Below are 24232 nucleotides of genomic sequence, written 5' to 3'. Positions count from 1 at the left end.
ACTGTTTCAATTTATCTACTATTCTATCAGCCTACTGAGCAGTGAGATTAGTGCACATTTTTTAACCATGGGTCTTTGAAAGTAAGCTAGTTAAAGAGGAGTTCCGCCCTCCCACGAATTTTTTTTTTAAGTAAGCAGCTACAAATACTGTAGCTGCTGACTATTCATATTAGGACACTTACCTGTCCAGGGTTATCACAATGTTGGCAACCCAGAGGATTTTCAGATTGGCTCTTGCGTGCTCCCAACGTAAGTTCACAGCCGGTTCCCTACTGCGCATGCGCAAAGCTCGCTACGCTTTCTAACTGGCCTGGCGACAGAGGAAGGAGAAAGGGGCCTGAACTTTCAAGCGATGGCGCCGCTGTCTCCCAGACGTGAGGAAAGGCACCTGTCAAGACAGGTACCCGTCCCCCCCCTCCCCCCTGAAAGGTGCCAAATGTGGCACCGGAAGGGGGGAAGCAGATAGGCGGAGGTTACACTTTTGGATGGAACGTCGCCTTAAATTTTAGATAAATTATCCCCAAAATGAACCCTACAGATAAAATCCCATACTTACAAATTTCAGCATGTTCCAGTCAAAAACATAGTCATACGAGAAGCCTTGCCGATGGAAGAGGTTACGGAAGAGCTGTCTCAGGTAGGAATAGTCTGGTTTATCATCAAACCGAAGGGAGCGACAAAAATTCAGATATGTTGAAAACTCAGCTGGAAGAAAAAAAAAAGATAATGTGGTGTGAAAAGTATTGTGGGATCCATTTACGCTTTTTCACTTACAAACACATGCATCTTTAAATAGGGGTGCCATTCTGAGGTCCTAAGAATGCTAGCTACCAGGCTGTCTTGAGTTTTGGCATTTTTGACTCCCTTACCTAGAACAAAACTGAAGATTAGGAGTGCAGGCAGTGTACCGGGTCAATGACAAAGTAATTAAGCCGTTAAAAGCATACGAAAGTGATCATTTTCAAAGGAAGAGGTCTGCCTCCATATTCTCTCACTACATTTTCTTAAATTATATATTATAAATATAAATATATTCCTTCCCCGAATACCTATGCTCCAGGTGAGGGAAAAAGCAACATTAAAATGGTGCCTAAAGCCACATTTTGCGAACCCATCTAGGCGTGTCATGTGTTTGGATGCCCGTTAATTTCACTGGCCAGAATATTAATTTATTCTGGGCTTTGGAACGAATGCCCGAGTGCTAAAGCTCATTTATACTGTTTTGTGGCAAAATGCGCTGACTCTTTTTTCCGCCTCTAAATGCCTGTAAACACCCATGTGTGCATGGACACAAAGTCTAACAGAGGGGGGTTTAGATGCGGAAAACAAACAAAAAAAAAAACCCACGAAACTCCTCAAATTTTGGGAGGGCTTAAGTGCGCAAAACTGCACAAATATGAATAGGTTTATAAAATGTAGTGCTGGCTAGAATAGGGAACAGTAAGAACCTTTCTTGGAATTCTGCAGCTTTCTGTATCATAATTGTAGACATTTTTATTTTTAGGAGTGGGGAAAAAAAAAGTTAGAATCTCTGAAAATGCATTGCTATGCTTGTCTGAAGACATTAATTTTGTGTAAAATAAGAAAGAGCACAGGCGGTACTAAAAAAAAACAAAAAAAAACAAAAAACAAACCCCTTGAGGTTCTAAGGCCCCTTTCACACATGTGGACCGTTCAGATCCATCCGTCAGTTTTTACAGGCTGATCTGAACGGTCGCGCCATACAGCTCTATGGAGCTCTATGGATGTCAGTGGTGTCAAGTCCGCTGACATCCAATCTGGTCCGCAAAATCCAGATGGATGGATGTCCGTTTTCATCCAATCCGCCAGACGGATGGAAAATAGGACAGGTGGTCTGTAATCATCCGATCCCCCCCATAGAGGCCATAGAGGAGAGCGGAGATTTGACAGGTCTGCCCCTGCACAGAGTGCGATCCCCGCGGAGTAGTGAAAACGGAGAGCCCCGTGTGAAAGGGGCTCCTAACCCTTCCCCTTTAGCCAATAATACATTTTATAAACTCCTATTTTTGTTTTTTGTACTTCAACAGTGTAATCGTGTCCCAATAAGTTACACCGTGAAAAATAAAAAAATAAAATTAAACTTAAAACATTTACTGTGAAGACGATTTATAAATTGTTTTCAGACAGATATTCATCTGGAGCAGCACTGCCCCTTCCTGATTATCTAGCAAGAGTCAACTATTCTATATAATAAAAAAATAAAAAATAAAAAACACACACATCAGAGGTGCAACTGTCACAATCAGGCTGGGTTCACATATGTGTGGGTCCAGTGCGGTTTCTATTCAGCGGTTCAGGTGCGATTCAGGTGTGAATTGGACTCTTAAAATCGCACCTGAACTGGACAGAAAAACACAGGACCTTTTTTTATTTGTACTGCAACCATCCTGCAAATATGTGAACTGGCTCCATTGGAAGCCAGTCTCATTCACAGGTTATGCAAATCGGAAGTGGTTCAAATCGCAGATTCGCATATATGTGAACCCAGCCTAATAGTGAAAGCACAAGAAGAGATTAATGTAGGGCTTGTAAGGTCTGTTAAAAGTAGATGTAAACCTTTAGGGCTCATGAACACAGGCAGAAAAATGTGGCTGCTAGGGACGCCTTTTTTTTTTATATACACATGAATGCAGCTTCATGCTATTTAATGTGGCCATGCACTTATGCGCAGCATTCAGAGGCATTAAAAAAAAAAAATGCCATAAAGCTGCGCTTGGAGAGGTGCTTATGAGCATAATTTAGACGGTTTCACACATAAGCATACATTTATTCTAGTGGCTAGAATAGTATAGAAGTAATATTCTAGCCAACAGATATGGTGTTTAGGAGTATATGAGCGTAATGTGCATAAAGTCCAAAACATCCAAAGTGTTTCCCAATATAACAGGAAATGTGCACTGTGCAAACTTTGGGTGTATAAGAATAATTTTTTAATAGTAGTAATTTTTTTTAAATCTATGCAAAGACATTAAGGCCCCTTTCACACATGAAAAACGTATGTCCATATGTAATCCATCCATTTGCGGATTAAATACGGACATACATGCATTCCTATGGGATAGTGGGTGTCTGCGGATGAACATCCGCAGACACCCGATATCGTTCGTCTCCACTATTGTCCAATTCTGCAGACGGAGAAAAATCCTATTTTTTCATCCATCTGCAGAGCGGATCGGATGAACACGGACAGATGGTCCGTGTTCATCTGATCCCCCATAGAGGAGAGCGGAGAGCTGACAGGGTGTTCCCTGCATAGTGTACCGGGACCGCCCTGTCATCCGCCGGCTCAGCGGGGATAAACTGAGCAAGCGGATCATCACGGGGCGGATCATTACGGATCCGTCCCGTGTGCAAGGGGCCTAACTTTTATCTATACGTGGAATACTGGGCATAGTTGCTTATATCTGAGGACTGTGTCAAAAGGAAAAACTGCACCATTTACTTACAAAATGATTTTGAAACATAATTTAGAAAAGCTGTATATGTCCTATATTCAAAAAGCACATCCATTCCTAAAAATATAAAAGCACTTATATAGATAAGGGTATATCTTTACATAGAGATAATTCTTGTATAAATATTTATTAAATTTGTAAAATTATTTTGATATGCCAGAAGTATGATGAGTGTACATTTACTTTTTCACTTGATCTTCTCTTGGATATTTGTATGCATAACCTTCTGGCAAATGGGGCAACCCCCTAATTGAGGATAGTCTACATCAGAAGGCCTAATTAATTAGGTTGGAATAGATACACGATTTTGTTTCTTTGTAGCTTCACAAAAGGGGCCCGTGAAAATTGCTGGATTTTAGCAAAAAAAAAAAAAAATAAATAAAACAACACTGTACACCACAACCAGTTTGCATTTATCAGCTTATCTGGCAGTTTCCAAATAGGGAAAGGAAAAAACTACACATAGGCACACTGTGGCAAAGAAAGTGATAAACAAGTTTTAAAGAGTAACTCCACTTCTGAGTAAGGAAAAAAAAAAAAAAACTGTTGCAGATTCCTACCTTTTGTTATTCTGAGGAAATACCTGTGTGTTTGTCTGATAATGATCTATCAGCTGCTGCACCTACAGGGCTCCAATGAGGAAAACTGCAGGGTCTGCATTCCTTTAGACGTGATTTCCTACGGGGAGTATCTCACAAAAAATTTAATTTATGCTGCAGAGGATGACTGAAATCTGACTTGTATCTTAGTGCAGACTTCTGGGAAAAATCGGTGAGCCAATCACACAAGTAGGAACTGATGTTTCTGGGGGGCGTTCTGTACACGGTCTGTTTACAGAACACCTCCAGGTAGGCTTATTGCATTGCATTTACAGAAAATTACAGTGCTGCAAATTGAAAAGAAGAAAGCCAAATTTTAATAACATTCAAATTCAATATGACTTGTGTTGCAATTATATATGCTATATTTTTTTTTATTTCCCCCCCATGAAAGTGGAGTTACCTTTTAAAGTTTGCCATCATATACAAATAGGAGGTACTTACAGGGATATCCTTTGCAGAGGACCTCAATAGGAGTAGACATTTTCTTCTCGCTAATTCGTTCATATTTCTGGCGCTTTGTGGCTGCCTTCAGTCCTTGCCAAGGCAGCGACCCCAGGTTAAAATACATAAGCACATAGCCCAAGCTCTCCAAGTCATCCCTGCGACTTTGCTCTGCATAGAAACAAAGAGACCATGAGATGGTGGCCTTTTTTCAATTCAACATTTTACAAACCTCTTAAACAAAGTTGTTTCTGATTTTTTTTTTCGGTTTATAGGAAACCAGCCAAATGTTAGACTTTTTTTTTCCACTAACTTGCACCAAAAAAAAAAAAAAAGAAAATGGCACCTGATATGGAATTGGTTGCTACGGGAAATAGAAACTGATATTTTCTAAAATTTTATAAAATCAGCCCAGCAAGCCATGAGCATTAACACTGCAAATATCCAATACAGCCTTCATGAAATGAAAAAAATAAATAAAAAAACAAAACAAAAAAAACACAATTGTATTATGATATATATAAATGAATACACCCCTTTTGAAAAGTAGGCTTTTAATTAATATCGCAATGAATGCAAGAACAATATATAAAACATTTTGACATAAGTTTTATAGAACATTTGTTTAGCTCATTTCATGAAAGTAAGGTTAACAATATAACTTATATTACAAAAATCTTCAGTTTTACTCAAATTAGTTGCTGAAAAAATGATTACACCCCACAACAAAAACGACTACATGTAGTATTTTGTATGACCTGCATGCTTTGTAAACCCAGCACCAAGTCTTCTAGGCATGGAATGAAAAAGGTGGAGATATATTGCAACATCTATGTTTTTCCATTCTTCAAAAACGACCTCTTTTAGAGTCTGGATGCAGAGTGATGCCCTAATAGTTTCTCTTCAGAATTCCCCCATAGGTGTTCGATTGGCTTCAGATCAGGAGACATAGTTGCGTCACTGAATCATTTTAACCTTGTTGTTCTTCAGAAATGCAACTGTGACCTTCGATGTGTGTTTTGAATCATTGTCATGTTGGAAAAGTGCACGACGACCAAGGGCATTGAGTGATGGTAGCATCTTCTCTTTTAATATAGAGCAGGACATCTGTGAATTCATGATGCCATCAATGAAATGCAGCTCCCCGACACCAGCAGCACTCATACAGCCCCACAGGAGGACACTGCTATCAACATGTTTCACTGTAGGCACCATGTATTTTTCTTTGTACTCCTCACCTTTGCAACACCATACAGTTTTGAAGCCATCAGTTCCAAAAACATTTATCTTTGACTCATCACTCAGAGTACAGAGTCCCAGTAGTGTTCTTTTTCAGCATAGGCCCTGGCAAATTCTAGGCAGGCTTTTTTGTGCATGTTCTTTAGGAGAGGCTTCCTTCATGGGATGACACCCAAGCATGCCCTTCCTCTGCAGCAGTGGTTCTCTGGGTTTTCTGTTAGGGGTCCCCACAACTTGGGAAAGGTTATTAAGGGGTCACAGCACTGGAAAGCTTGAGAGAACCACTGTTCTGCAGTGTAGGCTGTATTGTGTCACGGGAAACAATCACCCCAGTTTGGCTTTCTACTTCTTTAGCTAACTGCAGTGAACTTGCATTGTGATTTTCTTCAACTCAAGGTGCTATGCTAACAGCATGAAATGGGCAGGGGTTGTCTTTGTTAAGCGACACCATTTTATAATCACCGGTCTGCTGGGCACCTGTTTAACCCTTTCATGACTAAGCCTATTTTTGGCATTTGGCGTTTACAAGTTAAAATCCATATTTTTTGCTAGAAAATTACTTGGAACCCCCAAACATATATATTTTTTTAGCAGAGACTCTAGAGTATAAAACGGCGATTGTTGCAATATTTTATGTCACACGGTATTAGCGCAGCTGTGTTTTAAACGCAACTTTTTGGGAAAAGGGACCCTTTCATGAATTAAAAAAAAAATAAAACAGTAAAATTAGCCCAATTTTTTTGCATAATGTGAAAGATAATGTTACGCCGAGTAAATGGATACCAAACATGTCACACTTTATAATCGCACGCACTTGTGGATTGACGACAAAGTACGGTACCTAAAAATCTCAATAGGCGACGCTTTAAATTTTTTTTACGGTTACCAGGTTAGTGTTACAGAGGAGGTCTAGTGCTAGAATTATTGCTCTCGCTCTGATGATCGCGGCAATACCTCACATATGTGATTTGAACACCGTTTACATACGCGGGCGTGACTTCCGTATGCGTTTTCTTTGCTTCGCGAGCTCGCGGGGACGGCGGGCGCTTTAAAAAAAAAATATTTTTTTTTTATTTGTTTTAAAATGACTAAATTGTTTAAAAAAAAAAAAATATATTTTTTATCACTTTTATTGCTGTCACAAGGAATGTAAACATCCCTTGTGACAGTAATAGGTGGTGACAGGTACTCTTTATGGATGGATCGGGGATCTAAAAGACCCCCCCACCCCTCCTTTACACTTCAATGTATTCAGATCGCCGATTCTGAATACCGTATATTTTTTTTAAACCGGCGCCATTGGCAGCCGAGTAAACGGGAAGTAACGTCATGACGTCGCTTCCGTGTTTACTATGAGACTGGAACGAAGCCGATTACGGCTTCGTTCCAGTTCCTCCCCAGCGGCCGGAGGCATCGCACACGGAATCGGTGCTCCCGATCGAACGGGAGCACCGGTAACAGCAGCGGGAGGCGGCGGGAGGGGGACGTCCCCTCCCGCTCCTCCGGCATAACAGCCGAGCCGCTTTTAGCCGCATCGGTTGTTATGGCTGGAGAGCCAATCGCCTGCTGAAGAAAACGGTACCGGGATGATGCCTGCAGGTGCGGGCATCATCCCTGTATACCCCCTGCAAGCCGGGTACGCAGATCTGCGTACGCTCGGCGGGAAGGGGTTAATGAATTAGACTCGCCTGTAGTTGAATTCTTGTTAAATGGATTTTGTTGATAAAATTTAGCTTTGCTCCTAAGATTTTCATTGGGGTGTCTTCATTTGTTGCAACATGGTCTTGAATTAATTTGTAAGGAAAATACTTTTTCCAAGTTTTTACAAGTGGCTGAGGAGCTGGTGTAGAAAGGAGGTGTTTGGGTTCCTGGAGAACTGGGGTGATTTCTCCATCAGTTGCCAGCTCTATAGAAGGGACGAACTGCACCTAAATGGGGAAGGTGCAGATCTGCTGGGAGTGAAGATTTTCTGAAAAGAGGGTCTTTTAAACTAGGCAACGGGGGGGGGGGGGGGGGGGTGAGGGTGGTGGTTCCAGAGGTAGAGATAGTCAGCGCGGAACATACTCCAGAGGGTAGTATTGGGGGCATTAGTCGCAAGTTGACTGACGCACCTCAACCCGAGGCAAGTATAGTAACAAATAATTTTTGTTTTGCAACCTCAGAGCACCCAATAAGGAGATAGTATGTGGCCGGTCTAAACTACGTGGCAATTTCACCAACGCCAGGAGTCTGGTGGACAAGATGGGAGAACTAGAAAAACTGTTGCACGAGGAGGATTTTGATTTTGTAGGAATTACAGAGACTTGGTTTGACAGCTGAACTTCAAAAGAGCTAACTTCCCTAAATTACGATCCTTGCTAGAAGATAATAAGTGGGATAAACTCTTAGGAACAAAGAACATGGAGGAAAAATGGGTATGCTTTAAGAGCATATTAAAATAAGAGCATTAACCAGTGCATCCCAATAGGAAATAAATGTAACTGCTTCAGCCCCCGGAAGATTTTACCCCCTTCCTGACCAGAGCACTTTATACAATTTGGCACTGCGTCACTTTAACTGACAACAGCACGGTCGTTTTTCGATGATGTACCCGAACTAAATTTACGTCCTTTTTCACAAATAAAGCTTTCTTTTGGTGGTATTTGATCACCTCTGTGTTTATTTTTTGTGCTACAAAAAAAAAAAAAATAATAATAATAATTTACTTTTTTTGCTATATTAAATATCCATAAAAAAAAAAAAATCATCAGTTTACTATATATTCTACTACATTTTTTTTTTTCTCCAAAAATATCGCAATAAGCGTATATTTGTTTGCACAAAAGTTATAGCATTTACAAACTATGGGAAAGATTTATACAATTTTTATTATTTTTTTTACTAGTAATGACGGTAATCTGCGATTTTTAGTGGTATTGCGACGGACACTTTTGACACTTCTTTGGGACCACTGACAATTATACAGCGATAAGTGATATAAATATGCACCGATTACTGTGTAAATTTCACTGTCAGGGAAGGGGTTAACACTCGGGGACGATCAAGGGGTTAACTGTCTGTGTGTTCCCTCACTAACTGTGTGGGAATGGGAATGACTAGGAGAGGAGACAAGTAGGAACAAATGATATGGCTCCTCTCCTCTGACAGCACTGGGACACAAATCCCCGTGCTGGCGCTCATGCCCGCCAGCCACTCACATCCGGTCCCCCGCCGTGCATCAGGCACGCTCCCCTTGGTGTCTGAATAGCGGAAGGATGTACCCGTATGTTGTTTCGCCCAGGGGAACCATTCTGCCACAGTATATATGCGTGAGCCAGTTGGGGACAGGTTAAAAGAGCTAATAAAAGTCCTAGATGGCTTAACACCAACATAAAAATGCATATAAAAACCAAAGGAGAAGGCCTTCAAAAAAAAAAAAAAAAAAAATACAAGGCTGAGGGATCATTACCATCATTCCAACTGTACAAAGAATGCAACAAGAAAATGTAAGGTAAGGGTGCAATAAGGGTGGCTAAGATAGAACATGAAAGGTACATAGTGGAGGAGAGTAAAAAAAAAATCTCAAGAAATTCTTTAAGTACATAAATAGTAAGAAAGGGAGGTTAGATCATATTGGTCCCATAAAGAATGATAAAGGGAATCTGGTTTCCAAGGATGGAGAGATGGTGAAGGTATTGAATGTATTCTTCTCCTCAGTCTTCGTGAGGAAATCGGGGGGGGCTTCTGTAACCAAAACAGCAATGTTTATCCTCATGACACATCACAGGAAGCACCCTCATGGCAAAGGACAAACTTAGACTCAGATTTGAAAAACATAACATTAATAAAATCACTGGGACCAGATGGCTTGCACCTAATGGGTCCATAAAGAACTCGGTCAAGTAATTGCCAGATCATTGTTCCTAATTTTTTTTTTTTTTACGAATAGTCTACTGGCTGGAATGGTACCAGCTGATTGAAGAAAAACCAATGTAGCACCAATATTTAAAAAAAGGCCAAGATACATCCCTAGGAATTACAGTCCAGTTAGCCTAACATTGATTGAATGCAAGCTCTTGGAGGGGATAAGGGACTGTATACACAAGATTTTAGTAATGACAATGGTATCATTAGCAGTAATCAGCATGGATTCATGAAGAATCATTCTTGCCAAACCAATCTATTAACATTCTATGAGGAGGTGAGCTGCCATCTAGATAAAGAAAGGCACATAGACCTGGTGTATCTGAATTTTGCAAAAGGATTTGATACAGTTCTCCATAAACATTTACAGTACAAAGGATTGAAAACTGGCTACAGGGGTGAGTTCAGAGGGTAGTGATAAATGGGGAGTACTCGGAATGGTTCGGGGTGGGAAGTGGGGTCCCCCAGGGTTCTGTCCTGGGATTATTTATTTAATTTATTCATAAACGACCTGGAGGATGGGATAAACAGCTCAATCTCTGTATTTGCAGACGATACCAAGCTAAGCAGGGCAATAACTTCTCCGCAGGATGTGGGAACCTTGCAAGAAGACCCGAACAAATTAATGGGGTGGGCAACTACATGGCAAATGAGGTTTAACCACTTCAGCCCCGGACCAATTGTCAGCCTAAGGACCAGAGGTCTTTTTACAATTTCGCACTGCACTGCTTTAACTGGTAATTGCGCGGTCATGCAATGTTGTACCCAAACGAAATTTGCGTCCTTTTCTTCCCACAAATAAAGCTTTCTTTTGATGGTATTTGATTGCCTCTGCGATTTTTATTTTTTGCGATAAAAATGGAAAAAGACCGAAAATTTCGAGAAAAAAATATATTTTTTGTTATAAGAAAAATCGAATAAACTAAAAATTTTAGTCATACATTTAGGGCAAAATTTATTCAGCCACATGTCTTTAGTAAAAAAAAAAATGTCAATAAGCGTATATTTTTTGGTTTGCGCAAAAGTTATAGCGTCTACAAACTAGAGTACATTTGCTGGAATTTACACAGCTTTTAATTTATGACTGCCTATCTCATTTCTTGAGGTGCTAAAATGCCAGGGCAGTACAAACCCCCACCAAATGACCCCATTTTGGAAAGTAGACATCCCAAGGAAATTGCTGAGGGGCATGTTGAGCTCATGGAATATTTTTTTTTTGTCCCAAGTGATTGAATGACACAAAAAAAAAAAAAAAAAGTTTACTAAAAGTTGTCACTAAATGATATATTGCCCACACATGCCATAGTTATATGTGGAATTGCACCCCAAAATATATTCTGCTGCTTCTCCTGAGTACGGGGATACCACATATGTGGGACTTTTTGGGAGTCTAGCCGCGCACGGCACCCCGAAAACCAATCACTGCCTTCAGGATTTCTAAGGGTGCAAATTTTTGATTTCACTCCTCACTACCTATCACAGTTTCGAAGGCCATAAAATGCCAAAATAGCACAACCCCCCCCCCCCCCCCAAATGACCCCATTTTAGAAAGTAGACACCCCAAGATATTTACTGAGAGGCATGTTGAGTCCATGAAATATTTTATATTTTGCCACAAGTTGCAGGAATATTACAATTTGTTTTTTTTTGCACAAAGTTGTCACTAAATGATATATTGCTCACACATGCTATGGGCATAAGTGAAATTACACCCCAAAATAAATTCTGCTGCTTCTCCCGAGTACGGGGATACCACATGTGGGGGACTTTTTGGGAGCCTAACCATGTACGGGACCCTGAAAACCAAGTACTGCCTTCCGGATTTAAATATAAAACGCTACCAAAAAAAACTGTTAGCGATCGCAGGGATCTGGCCTGACACTGCGAACGCTGCAGTTATGCGTTTTGTAAGTGACAGTGATCGATCGATACTGCACTTGGGTGGGCTGGGCGGAGGGGCAAAACGCAGGTGTCAGCAGGTATCTGGGCTGATCCCGCTAACAATGCGTTTTTTTGGAACCCTAAACTGCTGGGGACGCTAGTATAGATCTCATCAGATCAGATATTGATCTGTTCAGATACTATACCACTACGGGAGGTTTATACTTTGCGCGTGGGTGTTAGCGGTACTGGCACTAACCTAGCGCTGCCTGGGGCGAAGCAGACCCTGAACCTAAAAGCTAATTGATATCACCAGCCCAGTGATCAGGGGGTTAAACCTTTATTGGGTAATAAATGGTGGGTGCCCTGATGCTATAAAAAGCAAACTAACTAACCAGAGTCACCCGTAACACTTACACGGTGATCACTGGTGAAAGGCTTAACTAGGGGCAATCAGGGGGTTAAAATCCTTATTAGGTAGTATATGGGGGTTCCTGGCGCTATATAAAAACCTGACAGGGAACCTGAATAACTGGCTAACCAGCGTCACCAGTGGCACTTATACGGTGATCGCTGGTGAAAGGGTTAACTAGGGGCAATCAGGGGGTTAAAACCATTATTGGGTAGTATATGGGGGTACCTAGCGCTATAAAAACCTGGCAGTGAACCTAAAAAAATAACTAGCTACTTAGCGGCACCAGTGACACTAATGCAGCGATCAGAAAAACGATCGCTTAGTGACACTGGCAAAAGGGGGTGAAAAGGTTAACTAGGGGCAATCAGGGAGTTAAAACTATTTATTGGGTAGTATATCGGGGTACCTAGCGCTATAATTTGTATTTGTGTGCCTATGTGTACCTACATGTCAGTGTAGTGTTGGTGCACACTTGCTTTCTCTGTTCTCCTCGCAGTCCGGTCAAAAAGACCGCCCCGAGGAGAATGACATCACTTCCTCCCTGCCTTTACTATACACAGCGGGGGAAGCTTCTCATTCGCCAGGAGCGATCGAGAGGGGATGGCCAGAAACCAACGGCCATCCCCTCATCCCGGATCGCTCCTGCAGCGAAACGGACCACCGCATCCAGCGGAAAATAATGCATTTGGGTGGCAAAAATTTGATTGCAATCTACTCACTGGGGGGGGGGGGGGCACTGGGGGTATCTAGGATGGAAAAGGACCTGGAAGTCCTAGTAGATGACAGGCTTGGCAATGCTAAGCTGCTGCAAGCAAAGCAAACAGAATATTGGCATGCATTAAAAGGGATTAACTCCAGAGATAAAACAATTCTCCCACTCTACAAGACTTTGGTCCAGCTGCACATGAAGTTTGCTGTCCAGTTCTGGGCATCAGACCTCAGGAAGGATGTGATGGAAATGGAGAGTGTCCAGAGAAGAGCAACAAAACTAATAAAAGGGACTTGAGGACCTTAGTTATGAGGAAAGGTTACAAGCACTGAACTTGTTCTCTCTGGAGAGGAGAGGCTTGAGAGGGGAAACGATTTAAAAATGTACAAATACCATACTAGCGACCCCACAATAGGTATAAAAGTTTTCACAGAAAGGGAATTTAATAAGGCATGCGGCCATTCACTAAAATTAGAAGAGAGGTTTAACCTTAAACTGCGTAGAGGGTTCTTTACTGTAAGAGCGGTTAGGGTGTAGAATTCTCTTCCACAGGCAGTGGTTTCAGCGGGCAGCATCGATAATTTCAAAAAACTATTAGATAAGAACCTGGATGACCACAACATACAGGGATATAGAATGTAATACTGACATAAAATCACACACATAGGTTGGACTTGATGGAGTCGTCTTTTTTCAACCTCTCCTACTATGTAACTATGCATGCAAATTAACAAACCTTGGTTGCAATCAATGGCCGCATTTGTGGGAGCATTTTGTAGTATAGTGTCCCATGGATGTTGATTCTTAAAGGAAAATAAAGGTTTTCTGACAAATCTGTTGGGATATACCCTTTTATGCTGATCACGGCGTAGGAAGCAACTGACTCGATTTGCTGCATAGGAACAAGTGGGCATATGATCTCATTGTATTTTTGTATGTTATAGAGTGGTGCGCTGCAAGCACCTAAATCATGCGAGTACCCTGGATGAATACCTTTTAATAAATTGTTTTAAAATGCCAAAACACCATCTAGCCTTATCTTTTCTATATGCACGGAGGATACATCCTTGAACATGCTCATGATCTCACAGAATTCATTTAGTTTAGAGCCCAGGGTTGGTTCGACTGCGTGATTAGACCAAACTTAAATGTGCGGTCACACGCTTTGAAGTGAGCAGATTCACACAGAGGGGTGGGGGAGCACAAGCTTGCCGTTATGTTGAAAAGTTTGAAGCATCATCACAAGAATTTGATTTTGAATGGACTTTTATTGATGAACCATATTATAAGGTTTATCTATGCATTTGAATGATCAAATGTATTGTTCCCATTACATACACTTAGCACTTTATTAAGAAGCATGCACTACTTTATTAAAAAGGTATGCATTATTCACTTAACAATTGTATCTTAATATGGCACAGTAAAATTTGTTGTTTTTTTAATCCATTTTCTCTATTGAATTATTGCAATGTTTTTCAAAAGTGTATAGCGCAGCACATATTTTATCTATGCTTTTATATTAAAAGTTCATATTCCTCTAGACATTTTTTCTATTTAGAATTTACCATCAAATATATGTATTAGACGTGAGGCTGGGCATCCAATGTGTCCCTGCACCTTTAAGGAGGGGTTGGCTCCCTCCAGGCAAACATGTCTTTAATTTATCCACTGCTATATGTACTCCAACTTGTAGCCTCTCAAATCTAAAGCGTTAGGACCACAGTATAAAGAGAAGCCTTGACAAGGCACTGTGGCTTTCACATACAGTATATTTCCAAATGTATGCAACTAAGCCCCCGTTCCCATTGGTGTGACTTGTCATTTGAATTGGACCTTGCAATTGGCAGGACAAGTCACACCCTATTCTCAGCAACAGAACTGTTCAAATTGGTGTGGCGCAGACTTTGTGGTGCTGCACCATTTCAAAAGAGAAGTCACTGCACAATTTTTGGTGATTTCAGGTGCGACGTGCATAGATGTCAGCCAAGTCGGACTGACATGCGGCTATGAAATTGTGTGGTTTCAAGTGAAGTCACAAAATTTCAAAGTTGGATTCAGTGTGAACAAACGCTAAATCCTCTATTTAGAACATGAACTGTTAGACAGGGCTAATTTTTTATTTTTTTTGCAGGCCAGCTAGTAAGCTGGGAAAGTTTCTGTTTGTAATAGGACGCAGAAACAATTTAAATAGAAAAGGTAAGAGTTGTATAGGTTTTAAAGTAGGGAAGGAAAAAAATTGGTCATAGATAATGTACTGGCAAGTAGAAAGAAACAGAAAAAAAAAGCCAGGAAAAAAAAAAAAAAAAAAAAAAAAAAAGGAGTGCAGTAAAGGTAAGGAGAGAGTATGGAGAGTCAGAAATGTAGCCATTGGCCCCAAGTTAGGCATACAACCTAAAGATGCATCTGGTCACTGTATACTACCAAGAATTAGAAGGCTTTCTAAGCACCAGATAAACAGGGCCGGACTTACCATTGGGCTTGACTGGGCTCAAGCCCATGGGCCCCGCCAAATAGGGGGCCCCACGGGCCCCACCGAGATACATAGCCGAGTGTACTCGGCTTGGCTCCACTCACAGTCACGCCCAGTTCCGCCCTATGATGGACATAAACACAGGGACTGGGCATTATTGTGATCCAAGCAGAGTATACTCGGCTACTCTCGGCTCCGCTCGGGACTGCGAGAGGACTGGAGAGTCGCCGAGAGGACCCGAGAGCCGCCGAGACACACAGGACTCTATCTCGGTGGCACCATTTTTAAACTTCAAGACTGCAATGACAAGACTACAATGACAAGGCTGCAGATGGACACTGATAAGGCTGCATTGATGGGTATTTAAATGTAAGTTTTTTCCTTAAAATTCCCTCCTAAACTTGGGGCGCGTGTTATACGCCGATAAATACGGTAATACTGGCATTCACTCTTGAGAAGAGGAGAATAAGGGGGGATATGATCAACATGTTCAAATATATTAGGGGTCCATATAGTGAACTTGGTGTTGAGTTGTTCTCTGTACGGTCAACCCAGAGGACAAGGGGGCACTCTTTACGTCTAGAAGAAAAGAGATTTCATCTTCAAGTACGGAAAGGTTTCTTCACAGTTAGAGCTGTGAAAATGTGGAATAGACTCCCGCCAGAGGTGGTTCTGGCCAGCTCAGTAGATTGCTTTAAGAAAGGCCTGGATACTTTCCTGAATGTACATAATATAACTGGGTACTAACATAGGTTAAGTTGATCCAGGGAAAATCCGATTGCCTCTTGGGGGATCAGGAAGGAATTGTTTTCCCCTGCTGTAGCAAATTGGAGCATGCTCTGCTGGGTTTTTTTTTCACTTTCCTCTGGATCAATTGTGGGCATAAAATTGGGTATTTGGATTGTACGATTATTTTTTATTTTATTTATTTGTTTTTAAGTTTGAACTGGATGGACTTGTGTCTTTTTTCAACCTGACTAACTATGTAACTATGTATAAAAGGTAGGGCACGAAAGTGACTCAAGCCCAGGGGCCCCCACCACCCCAAGTCCTGGCCTGCAGATAAATCATGCCAGTTAAACTATGTTTTCCAGAAAGACTTACTTGCCCTTACTAAAAGCTTCTTCATATTTAGAAAATGTATTTTGTTTATAACAAAGGCCAGATAGAAACATGTAGCTTTTTCCAATGTACACATACCGGCATACATTAAAGGAGATGAAGAAGTACAGATAATTTTTGAAAGATATTTTGTTGGAAAGGAATGCTTGTATAGTCTATGATCTTCTAGGTACACTCCTCAACCTTGGAGTCTCTGGAAAGATGAAGTGCAATATCACGAGTTCCGTACCATCTACCTAAATGTTTATAACCAGCTTAATGTTGTTGCTTATGAAAGGTTTGTGGGCAAAGCAAAGAATCCATTCCATCTCTTTTTGGGTAAAAGATAATTGTGGCTGTTGACCACATGGGATACCCGATACTGTCTTAGTAAAATTTGTGAACTACATCGATAGCATCCACTAGTCTAAAGGCATACATCATAGTGCATTAAATTAGAGAAAAAAAAACAAGGTTTTTAAAACACTTATTGAAAAGATTTGTGTAAAAAGATAACCATCCTTTCTTTTACATTCTTACTTACCTATGCCCAGATGGGTATTTATAGATGCATATCTTGCAGTCCCAGTTAGGTTCTTATTCTCTCTGTAAGGGATATGTTGATGTGTCCGAGCATCTCGATACTTCTTGGCTAGACCAAAATCTATAATATAGACTAGATTTCCCTTCTTCCCAAGACCCATCAGAAAGTTGTCTGGCTTAACATCCCGATGAATGAAGTTCTTGGAATGGATGTACTCAATGCGGCTGATCTAGTACAAAGACAAAAAGAATAGGTTACAGGAAAGAGCACAATACCATAGAGCTTCCACCCCCAGATGATTATTTTTTTATAATTACTGTAAGCAGATACTGGCATACCAATTATACAGCGTGTAACCTGCCTGACACATTCTCAAATGACTGACTGGCTGACTGGCCTCCTATTTGAAAGTGCCTGCTTAGTTCCAGGGACCACTGCCAGAATCATATCACCAATGATCTTTTTAGCTCTCAAGGGTGGCATTCTGACCACCACTGTAAGGGCTGCATTCTTCTTACTGACCACCAATGTAAAGGGCATTTTTTCCCATTGTATCCTGATGAATTGGTATTATTAAGGGTTCCCAGAGACCTGAAATTACAGTGTTTCCTCTGGGGTCACAAGGTTGAGAAAGGCTGGATTAGAGAGTCAGAGTAAAGTTAGAGTTTCTAATCTGCATACGTGTTCCAAATCAGATCTTCAAAAAATATTACAGCTATTAAGCCAACATGACAGCCAGTGACCTAGCATTTTTAGAATTATCAACAATGATCAATCCAATACAGTACAGGATAGCATTAAAAGGACAACTTCAGTAATAATGCATTCTGATTGCAGAATGTGGTTATGCTGTATTGATAGTATTCATCAGATAAAATGTTTATTGTTATTCTGTTTAGATTTTTATGTGAAAGATAAGTATTAACAAGTATTAACACTGCTAGGAAGGGAGCATTAAAAAATGCACAGATGAAAATACACGACTGTTGTGTTTGTCCCAACTCCTGCCACTTTTGCTGGACAGTTTAGTCTGAAAGTAAATGTGAAAAATAATAAAGCGCATGTCAAAGAAACAACATTTAAAAAAAAATAAAAAATATGTACAAGCTTAGGTACAGAAAGAGAACTGTTAATGTGTCAAAATATATGCTTCTACCTTCCTCAGACCTGATCACACAGTGTTTTTTTTGGCTCTGAACCAAAGTATGGTGTCAGCCCTGCCTACTTTATTTTTGAGGAGCTGAAAAAAAAAACACGCATCTTCATAACCCCTCTTTGTGCAGAGGCAGAAAGCAAAGACTGTTAGCCCCCCAGATTCCTGGCAAAAAAATTTTTTTTGCCTTTATTAAACAAAGATAATAAAACACTTTTGATATCTGTTGATATAGTCATATTAAAACAGAACAAAGGGCAAAAAGTTAATTGATAGTGTATACATATACTTCATAAATGCATAAAGAAAAACAAAAAACTGCCTAGTTATCAGAATACAATATTTTTCAGTTGATCTTTAAATTTGGGCTGCTGAAATTGAAGTGATCAGGACACCTGTTGTCTCCAGCAATTTAAGTATCCTGACAGGTTCCATTTATAAAGCTGACCTTGCATCGAAATGCAAGGTCCACTTAGCCACCCGATGCCTCACCCCCATGATTTCATTGCAGCAGCCATGGGGGCAAGCAACAGCGCAGATCTGTGTTCTGTGATTTACAGGTAAAATGCAGTGTTTTCACTGGGGGTATTCTTAGATATTGCATTTTGATGCAAGTTCTGCTGTAAATGTGTTAATTGAGCTGTCTCGAATATATTATATATTCCAACTCCTTAGATTTGGTGGCTGCGTTTGTGAAAATATTAGCCTAAAAAAAGTAAACCAAGTACAGAAAACACCTGTAAACTACTAATCCCTTCACTCCCCATATAGAGGAGATGAAGAGAAAGGCATGTTTAAAGACCAGCCTGGTTGACAACCATGGCTTCCTCCACAGGCACAGTGGAGTGAGTGAGCATGAAAGTCTTATTCACAGGATAACTGGGTGAAAATAAAGGGAAATAAAGGGAAAACATCATCTAAAAAAATGAAAACTAATGCCACCTCCGCATCTAGGCACTGGCAACATATTACATTTTTGTTTTTGGGTTTCAACAAGCTTGATGTTCAGTTTCATGATTTTTGTTCTGCAATCAATGACATGATATTTCTGTTGTACTTACCATCTGATCTGCCAGGAGGAGCACGGTCTTCAGGCTAAATTTGCGGGAGCAGAAATTAAAAAGGTCTTCAAGGCTCGGGCCCAGTAACTCCATTACCATCACATTGTAATCTCCCTCTGCTCCACACCATTTGATTGAAGGAATCCCCACTGCCAGACAGAATGTGAACATAAACACATGAAAAAAGCTTATGATCCTATGCTGCAGCTCAGCTCCTTGTGCTGTCATGGGTAGCTGAGTACCTAAAGATCTATATAATAATTATAAGTTAACAAAAGCATATGCTATTACCAACAGAAATAAAGATAATTACTGACCAAAATCCCAAAAAATAAAATGGACAAAAAAAGTCTGATGGACAAATCGAACACTGCAGATATTGTATTTTGCCAGTCTTGGCAGACTACCTGAACAGTGCCTGCAGAACAAAAAAAAAAAAAAAACAGCAAACACCCCAACCTATAACTAGCCTTTGCAGCAAGGTGCACATGGAAGGGCAACAAAAAAAAAATCGCAAACAAAAGATTACCCAGCAAACTTACCAGCCAGCCTTCAAAACAACCAAATTGACTCAGTTTACGTTAGAAACAGAGGGTTTTGTTTGCACACATTTGACAAATGATTGGATGATCTGATTGGATGCAGACACTGTTTAGCCACATGGATGGAGGTAGAAGGCAGAGCCACTCACTAAGTAAATTTTGTCTGGTTCATCAGGAACTGGCCACTATTCAGCGTACGGCTTAAGTGTCCCAAAACTTCGCACATTAGACTTTATAGTGCTTTACAAAACATGGGACAGGGATATGCCATTAAAACACAACAGGTCCACTTTTAATGCTGCTTAAAGTGATACTAAAGTCTCATTTTCTTTATCTTTAAAAATAATATGTTATACTTGCCTCCTCTGTGTAGTGGTTTTGCACAGAGCAGCCCAGATCCTCCTCTTCTCGGGTCCCTCTTTTGTGCTCCTGGCCCTTCCATCTCCCAATTAACTCACTGGCTGTGATTGACAGCAACTGGAGCCAAAGCTCTCCTGGACATCGCTGGATCGAGAGGGGGCTCAGGTATTTTGGGAGGGGGGGGGGGGGGCTGGGGGGACTGCTGCACACAGAAGTTATATATATATATATATATATATATATATATATATATATATATATATATATATATATATATATATATATATATATATTATATATATATATATATATATAAAAAAAAAACCTTGTGTGTTTACAACCTATTTAAGTTCAATAGGTTTCATGTCCAACTTATATTTAGGGTGGGTAATATGTGTTATATGTTCTAGCGCCTGGCTTCTCTCCCCCCCCCCTTTGACAGCGGGCAGAGGTTCTCCTCCCAACACCTACTGTCACTTTTCAAAAACAGCTTGGCTGTATGGGGCTCTGACCACACAGTCACATTTATTCACAGATTTCTGTGAATTAATAAACTACAAATACCATTTGTTCTGAGACGTAAGTTTTAATGGGCTGTGGGGGGGCTGATGAGTGCTCTTGTAATCAACTGACAGGTCCTCTGGCTTTAAAAACAAAGCTTGCACAGAGGTAGGACATGTCTGCAGGAGCCCACTTGCACGCAGGATCTACTGATCATGGATACAAATACTTCTGGAAAAAAAAATATTAAATGCACTTTTGTTTTTTTGCAAAAATTTGTGCATTTATTATGTTTTCTGCAATGGGGAACTTGGCCTTTAATGCTATACTCTTCCTTACAATTTAGCAAAATTGATTTTGGTTCCAATTGACTCCAATTCACCAAAAATGTCCTGAAGGGAAACACTCATGCCCAGAGGAATGCATGAAATGTACAATGTAGATGGCTAAGAGGCACACACAAGAAGTAAAGGAAATCAGTAAGATGTCGATCAGGTGATATGTACTTTTGGCAGATATGTTAAAGCCCCTACACAAGATGAGAATATTGGCCGAAAAAAAAAAAAAAACGTATTCAGAGCAATAGTCTGATAATCTATTCATTACTACACAGCATTTGAGAGCCGATCACAATAGTTCATGCAAAAATATCCAAAGGGACAAGCAAGAATTTTCTCTTATGACAGAACGAATGCTTTTTGTGTAATTGGTATAGTATTTGAAATAAAATACATAGTGTGACAAAGACCACTCATGTTCAGAAACGAAAGACTACATTACATCACTTTCAAAGTTGTATTTTGTCATACAAAAATTTTCGTAACTCTAAACCTATTGGTTTTCTATAAAAAAATAAAATAAAATTAAAAAAATTAAAAAATGGACAATCATTCGTCTGATATTTCAATCGTGTGTAGTAGGCATTGGCAAAGAGATTAGCAACTGAAGAGAACACCTTTAAATGTATCCATAAATAAAGAAGTGGGCTTTAAAAGCAAATTTGATGGTTCAAGAGTTATAAAGCACACCAAATGTTTGGTAAGAGATAATCCAGAGAAGAGATCAGAATGGAGAAGAAATTCATGTGCAGAGAGATGAGACATTAGGAAATGTGTCAAGTGGCCAGAGCATACAGAGTTTTGTACATACGAGTAGAAAATTTAAGTGAATTTTCTGAGTAGCAATGAGGGATGTGACCGCAAGAAGCAGCATTGCAGGAGTAGAAAAGAAGTATATGTTGTACAGCAGCATTAGAAATGGAATGAAGTAGCATCAGTATGTATTTTGGCAGACCACATAGAATAGGGATATGATAGTCAAGCTAGGATATGAGGGCATGCACATTTAAATTTTATCTTGAATAAGAAAAAGATTAAATGTGTGACAGTTTCAAGGTGAAGATGACTTAAATGGTTAGTAACCTAGTAACCTGTATAAGCTTCAAACTCTATGACTTACACAATACTTTCCTTTATCACTTATCCTTTATCTGATGGCTGACCCAAGGGGCGAAAATGAGGTATCCGCATCTGTGGAGGTATGCATTAAGGTAAAGCTGTTGCTTTGAACTGTATGAACAAAGCACATGGACGCCGACTAGCCAAGACCATGCATGAATATGGAGAAGAGTAAGGGTCCAAGAACAAATCCGTGAAGTACACCAAACGGTATGGTTAGGTAGTAGTGTGAAAATGGAAGACACTAAAAATGTATCCAAAATGAATAAGAGGTGATCAAAGAGAATGCAAGGACGTTGGTAATGGTCTAAAGCCTTTTCTGCACTTCCGGGGATCCTCCTCCCTGTGCTCTATAAATAAAGGTCTCCGCTTTTTTGGTTTGTAAAGCCTACTCAACTTCACCATCCACAAACTCATGGAAAACACAGTATTTTAAACCCAAATTCCAAGTATGGATTTTAATGGAAAGTTACAATGGTCCGGTTTGGACAATTATAACCATGCAAATGCCCTACCTGTGGAATTCCCATGGAAGCTGGAAATCACTGTAGTAGTCGCTGCTACTACAGTGATCATTGCCGTTTTCTGTGTCCCATACCGAGCAGCTGCCCTGCAGCTCTGTAACCACAGGAGGGTCCTTGCTAGGCACAGGCGCCATTCACAGAACACCTTGCATAGCATCCTCTGATTGGACGAGAAGGATAACATGTCTTAACCTCCCTGCCTCATTCAATTATAAAATGCTTTATGTTAACTGAGAAAAATGCAAGGTGTTCTGTCAATGGCACCCATGCCAAGCAAGCAAACTCCTGTTACTATGCAGGATGACAGCTGTTTGGCATATGACTGGGAGACAGGGGTAATCGCTATGATAGTGTGACTACTACAGTAATTTTCCCTACTGATCCCACAGGTATGGAATATGCACGCTTACATCGGTCTAAGCTGAACCAATGTAACTATGCAAAAAAAATGTACATCTACTCCTACGATAAACAGTCTAGTATATAAATTAGCAGCCTTCGCTTTCAGTAGATAAGTCCAAGTTAAAGTGTTACTAAACCCACAAAAGTAAAATCAGTCTGTATATGCAGTAAAGCAAGCTTGTTATACTCACTGTGGAACCTAAGAGGTTAATCGTTTGCATTGTGTAAAAAGGCTTCTCTGATCCTCCCCTTTTGCCACTGACATGTAATAATTTTCTGATAACACAGTCTGATGAGTCAGGCTGCACATGCTCAGTTTGGTGTGTATTGATAGAGGTTTTTTTTTTTCTTGGAAGGATACATGTAATCAGGACAGGGCCAATCAGCACTGTCCAGACAAGGTCAGGGGTCTTGCAGTCTCATAGGTCAGTCAGGAAACTCCTCCTACAAGCTTTAACCAGTGCATGGCTGGACACTGACAGAAGTCACAAGATTGCAATATACTGCTGCTGAGAAAAGGCATTTAGCAGTTTATATTTACTAAAATAATTGCATTTACATGTTCTGTGTACTGTGGGAGACCAGATATTGTGAATGCAGGGTCCTGGGTTTAGTAACACTTTAAGCAAACCAATATTCCAATAAACCAATTTTGCAGCCCAGTTCTGAGAAGTCTTACCTCCCCCTTGCATCATCTTGTAAAACTTGCTCTCAATGTGCAACTGAGGGTGTTTTGTCTTCACACATTCCAGCTTGATGGCCACCTCCTCACCAGTGGCAATGTTTGCACCTGTGGAAACACAACACAAACACATCCCTCATGAACTTGTGTACAGATCTTGTGTAGATCATAAAACATGTCTATTCAAACTTTCCAAAAGGTCACAAATTCTACTTCTTTAAACATATCATTTTACATACATAACAGGGAGTTCTTTTAGGACTTTGTCAAGCCACCAACTAACAACAGCAGTTACAATCAAATGCTGGGCTAATTAGATTAAAATATTTGCTATAATGCAGAAGGGATCTACTTATATAACATGCTTCTCGTACAGTATAGGCTCCATCTAATTTCTAGGGATATATTGTTTTTCAGGCTAAAGCAGGTTCCTCCATCTACATGAGCAAAGTGAATGGAGAATTCCCCTTATGACCAAACTTTCAAAGATCTAAGTTGGCGTGCATGTACTGTATTTTTCATAGTTAAAACAAAGGAACACTTACTCCGAAATATTTGCCAAGCAATGCTTGTTTTCACTCTGAAGTAAAATGATAGTATTAAATCACACGTGCAGATTGGCATTGCCAGTCATTGTACAAACACCCCTCTAAAATGACCTCTTCTCTGTTGGACTGGGTGACACACTATTGTCTGGGTATCCCCAGCTGATAACAACCAAGGCTCATCTTGGAAAAAAGTTGACAGGGTAAAAAAAGAACATCAG

At 40.3% G+C, this 24232-nt stretch overlaps 1 protein-coding gene across 2 annotated transcripts in view; it reads right to left on the bottom strand.

Moving 5' to 3' along the window:
• The window catches only part of CSNK1E (casein kinase 1 epsilon), an 89402-nt gene that overhangs the window by 14867 nt on the left and 50303 nt on the right, over positions 1-24232 (bottom strand). For both annotated transcript variants that reach the window (XM_077452361.1, XM_077452362.1), the window contains exons 3-7: positions 23464-23574; positions 18999-19147; positions 16785-17013; positions 4520-4690; positions 557-705 (exon numbers count right to left, since the gene is read on the bottom strand). In XM_077452361.1, the coding sequence (XP_077308487.1) occupies positions 557-705; positions 4520-4690; positions 16785-17013; positions 18999-19147; positions 23464-23574 (809 nt within the window). The remainder of the gene's footprint in view (positions 1-556; positions 706-4519; positions 4691-16784; positions 17014-18998; positions 19148-23463; positions 23575-24232) is intronic.

This window comes from Lithobates pipiens, unplaced genomic scaffold (assembly GCF_037356315.1).
Source record: "Lithobates pipiens isolate NorthernLeopardFrog02 unplaced genomic scaffold, aLitPip1_a1.2 Scaffold_23, whole genome shotgun sequence".
NCBI classification, from domain to species: Eukaryota; Metazoa; Chordata; class Amphibia; order Anura; family Ranidae; genus Lithobates; species Lithobates pipiens.
This window is presented reverse-complemented; position numbering and strand designations above follow the sequence as displayed.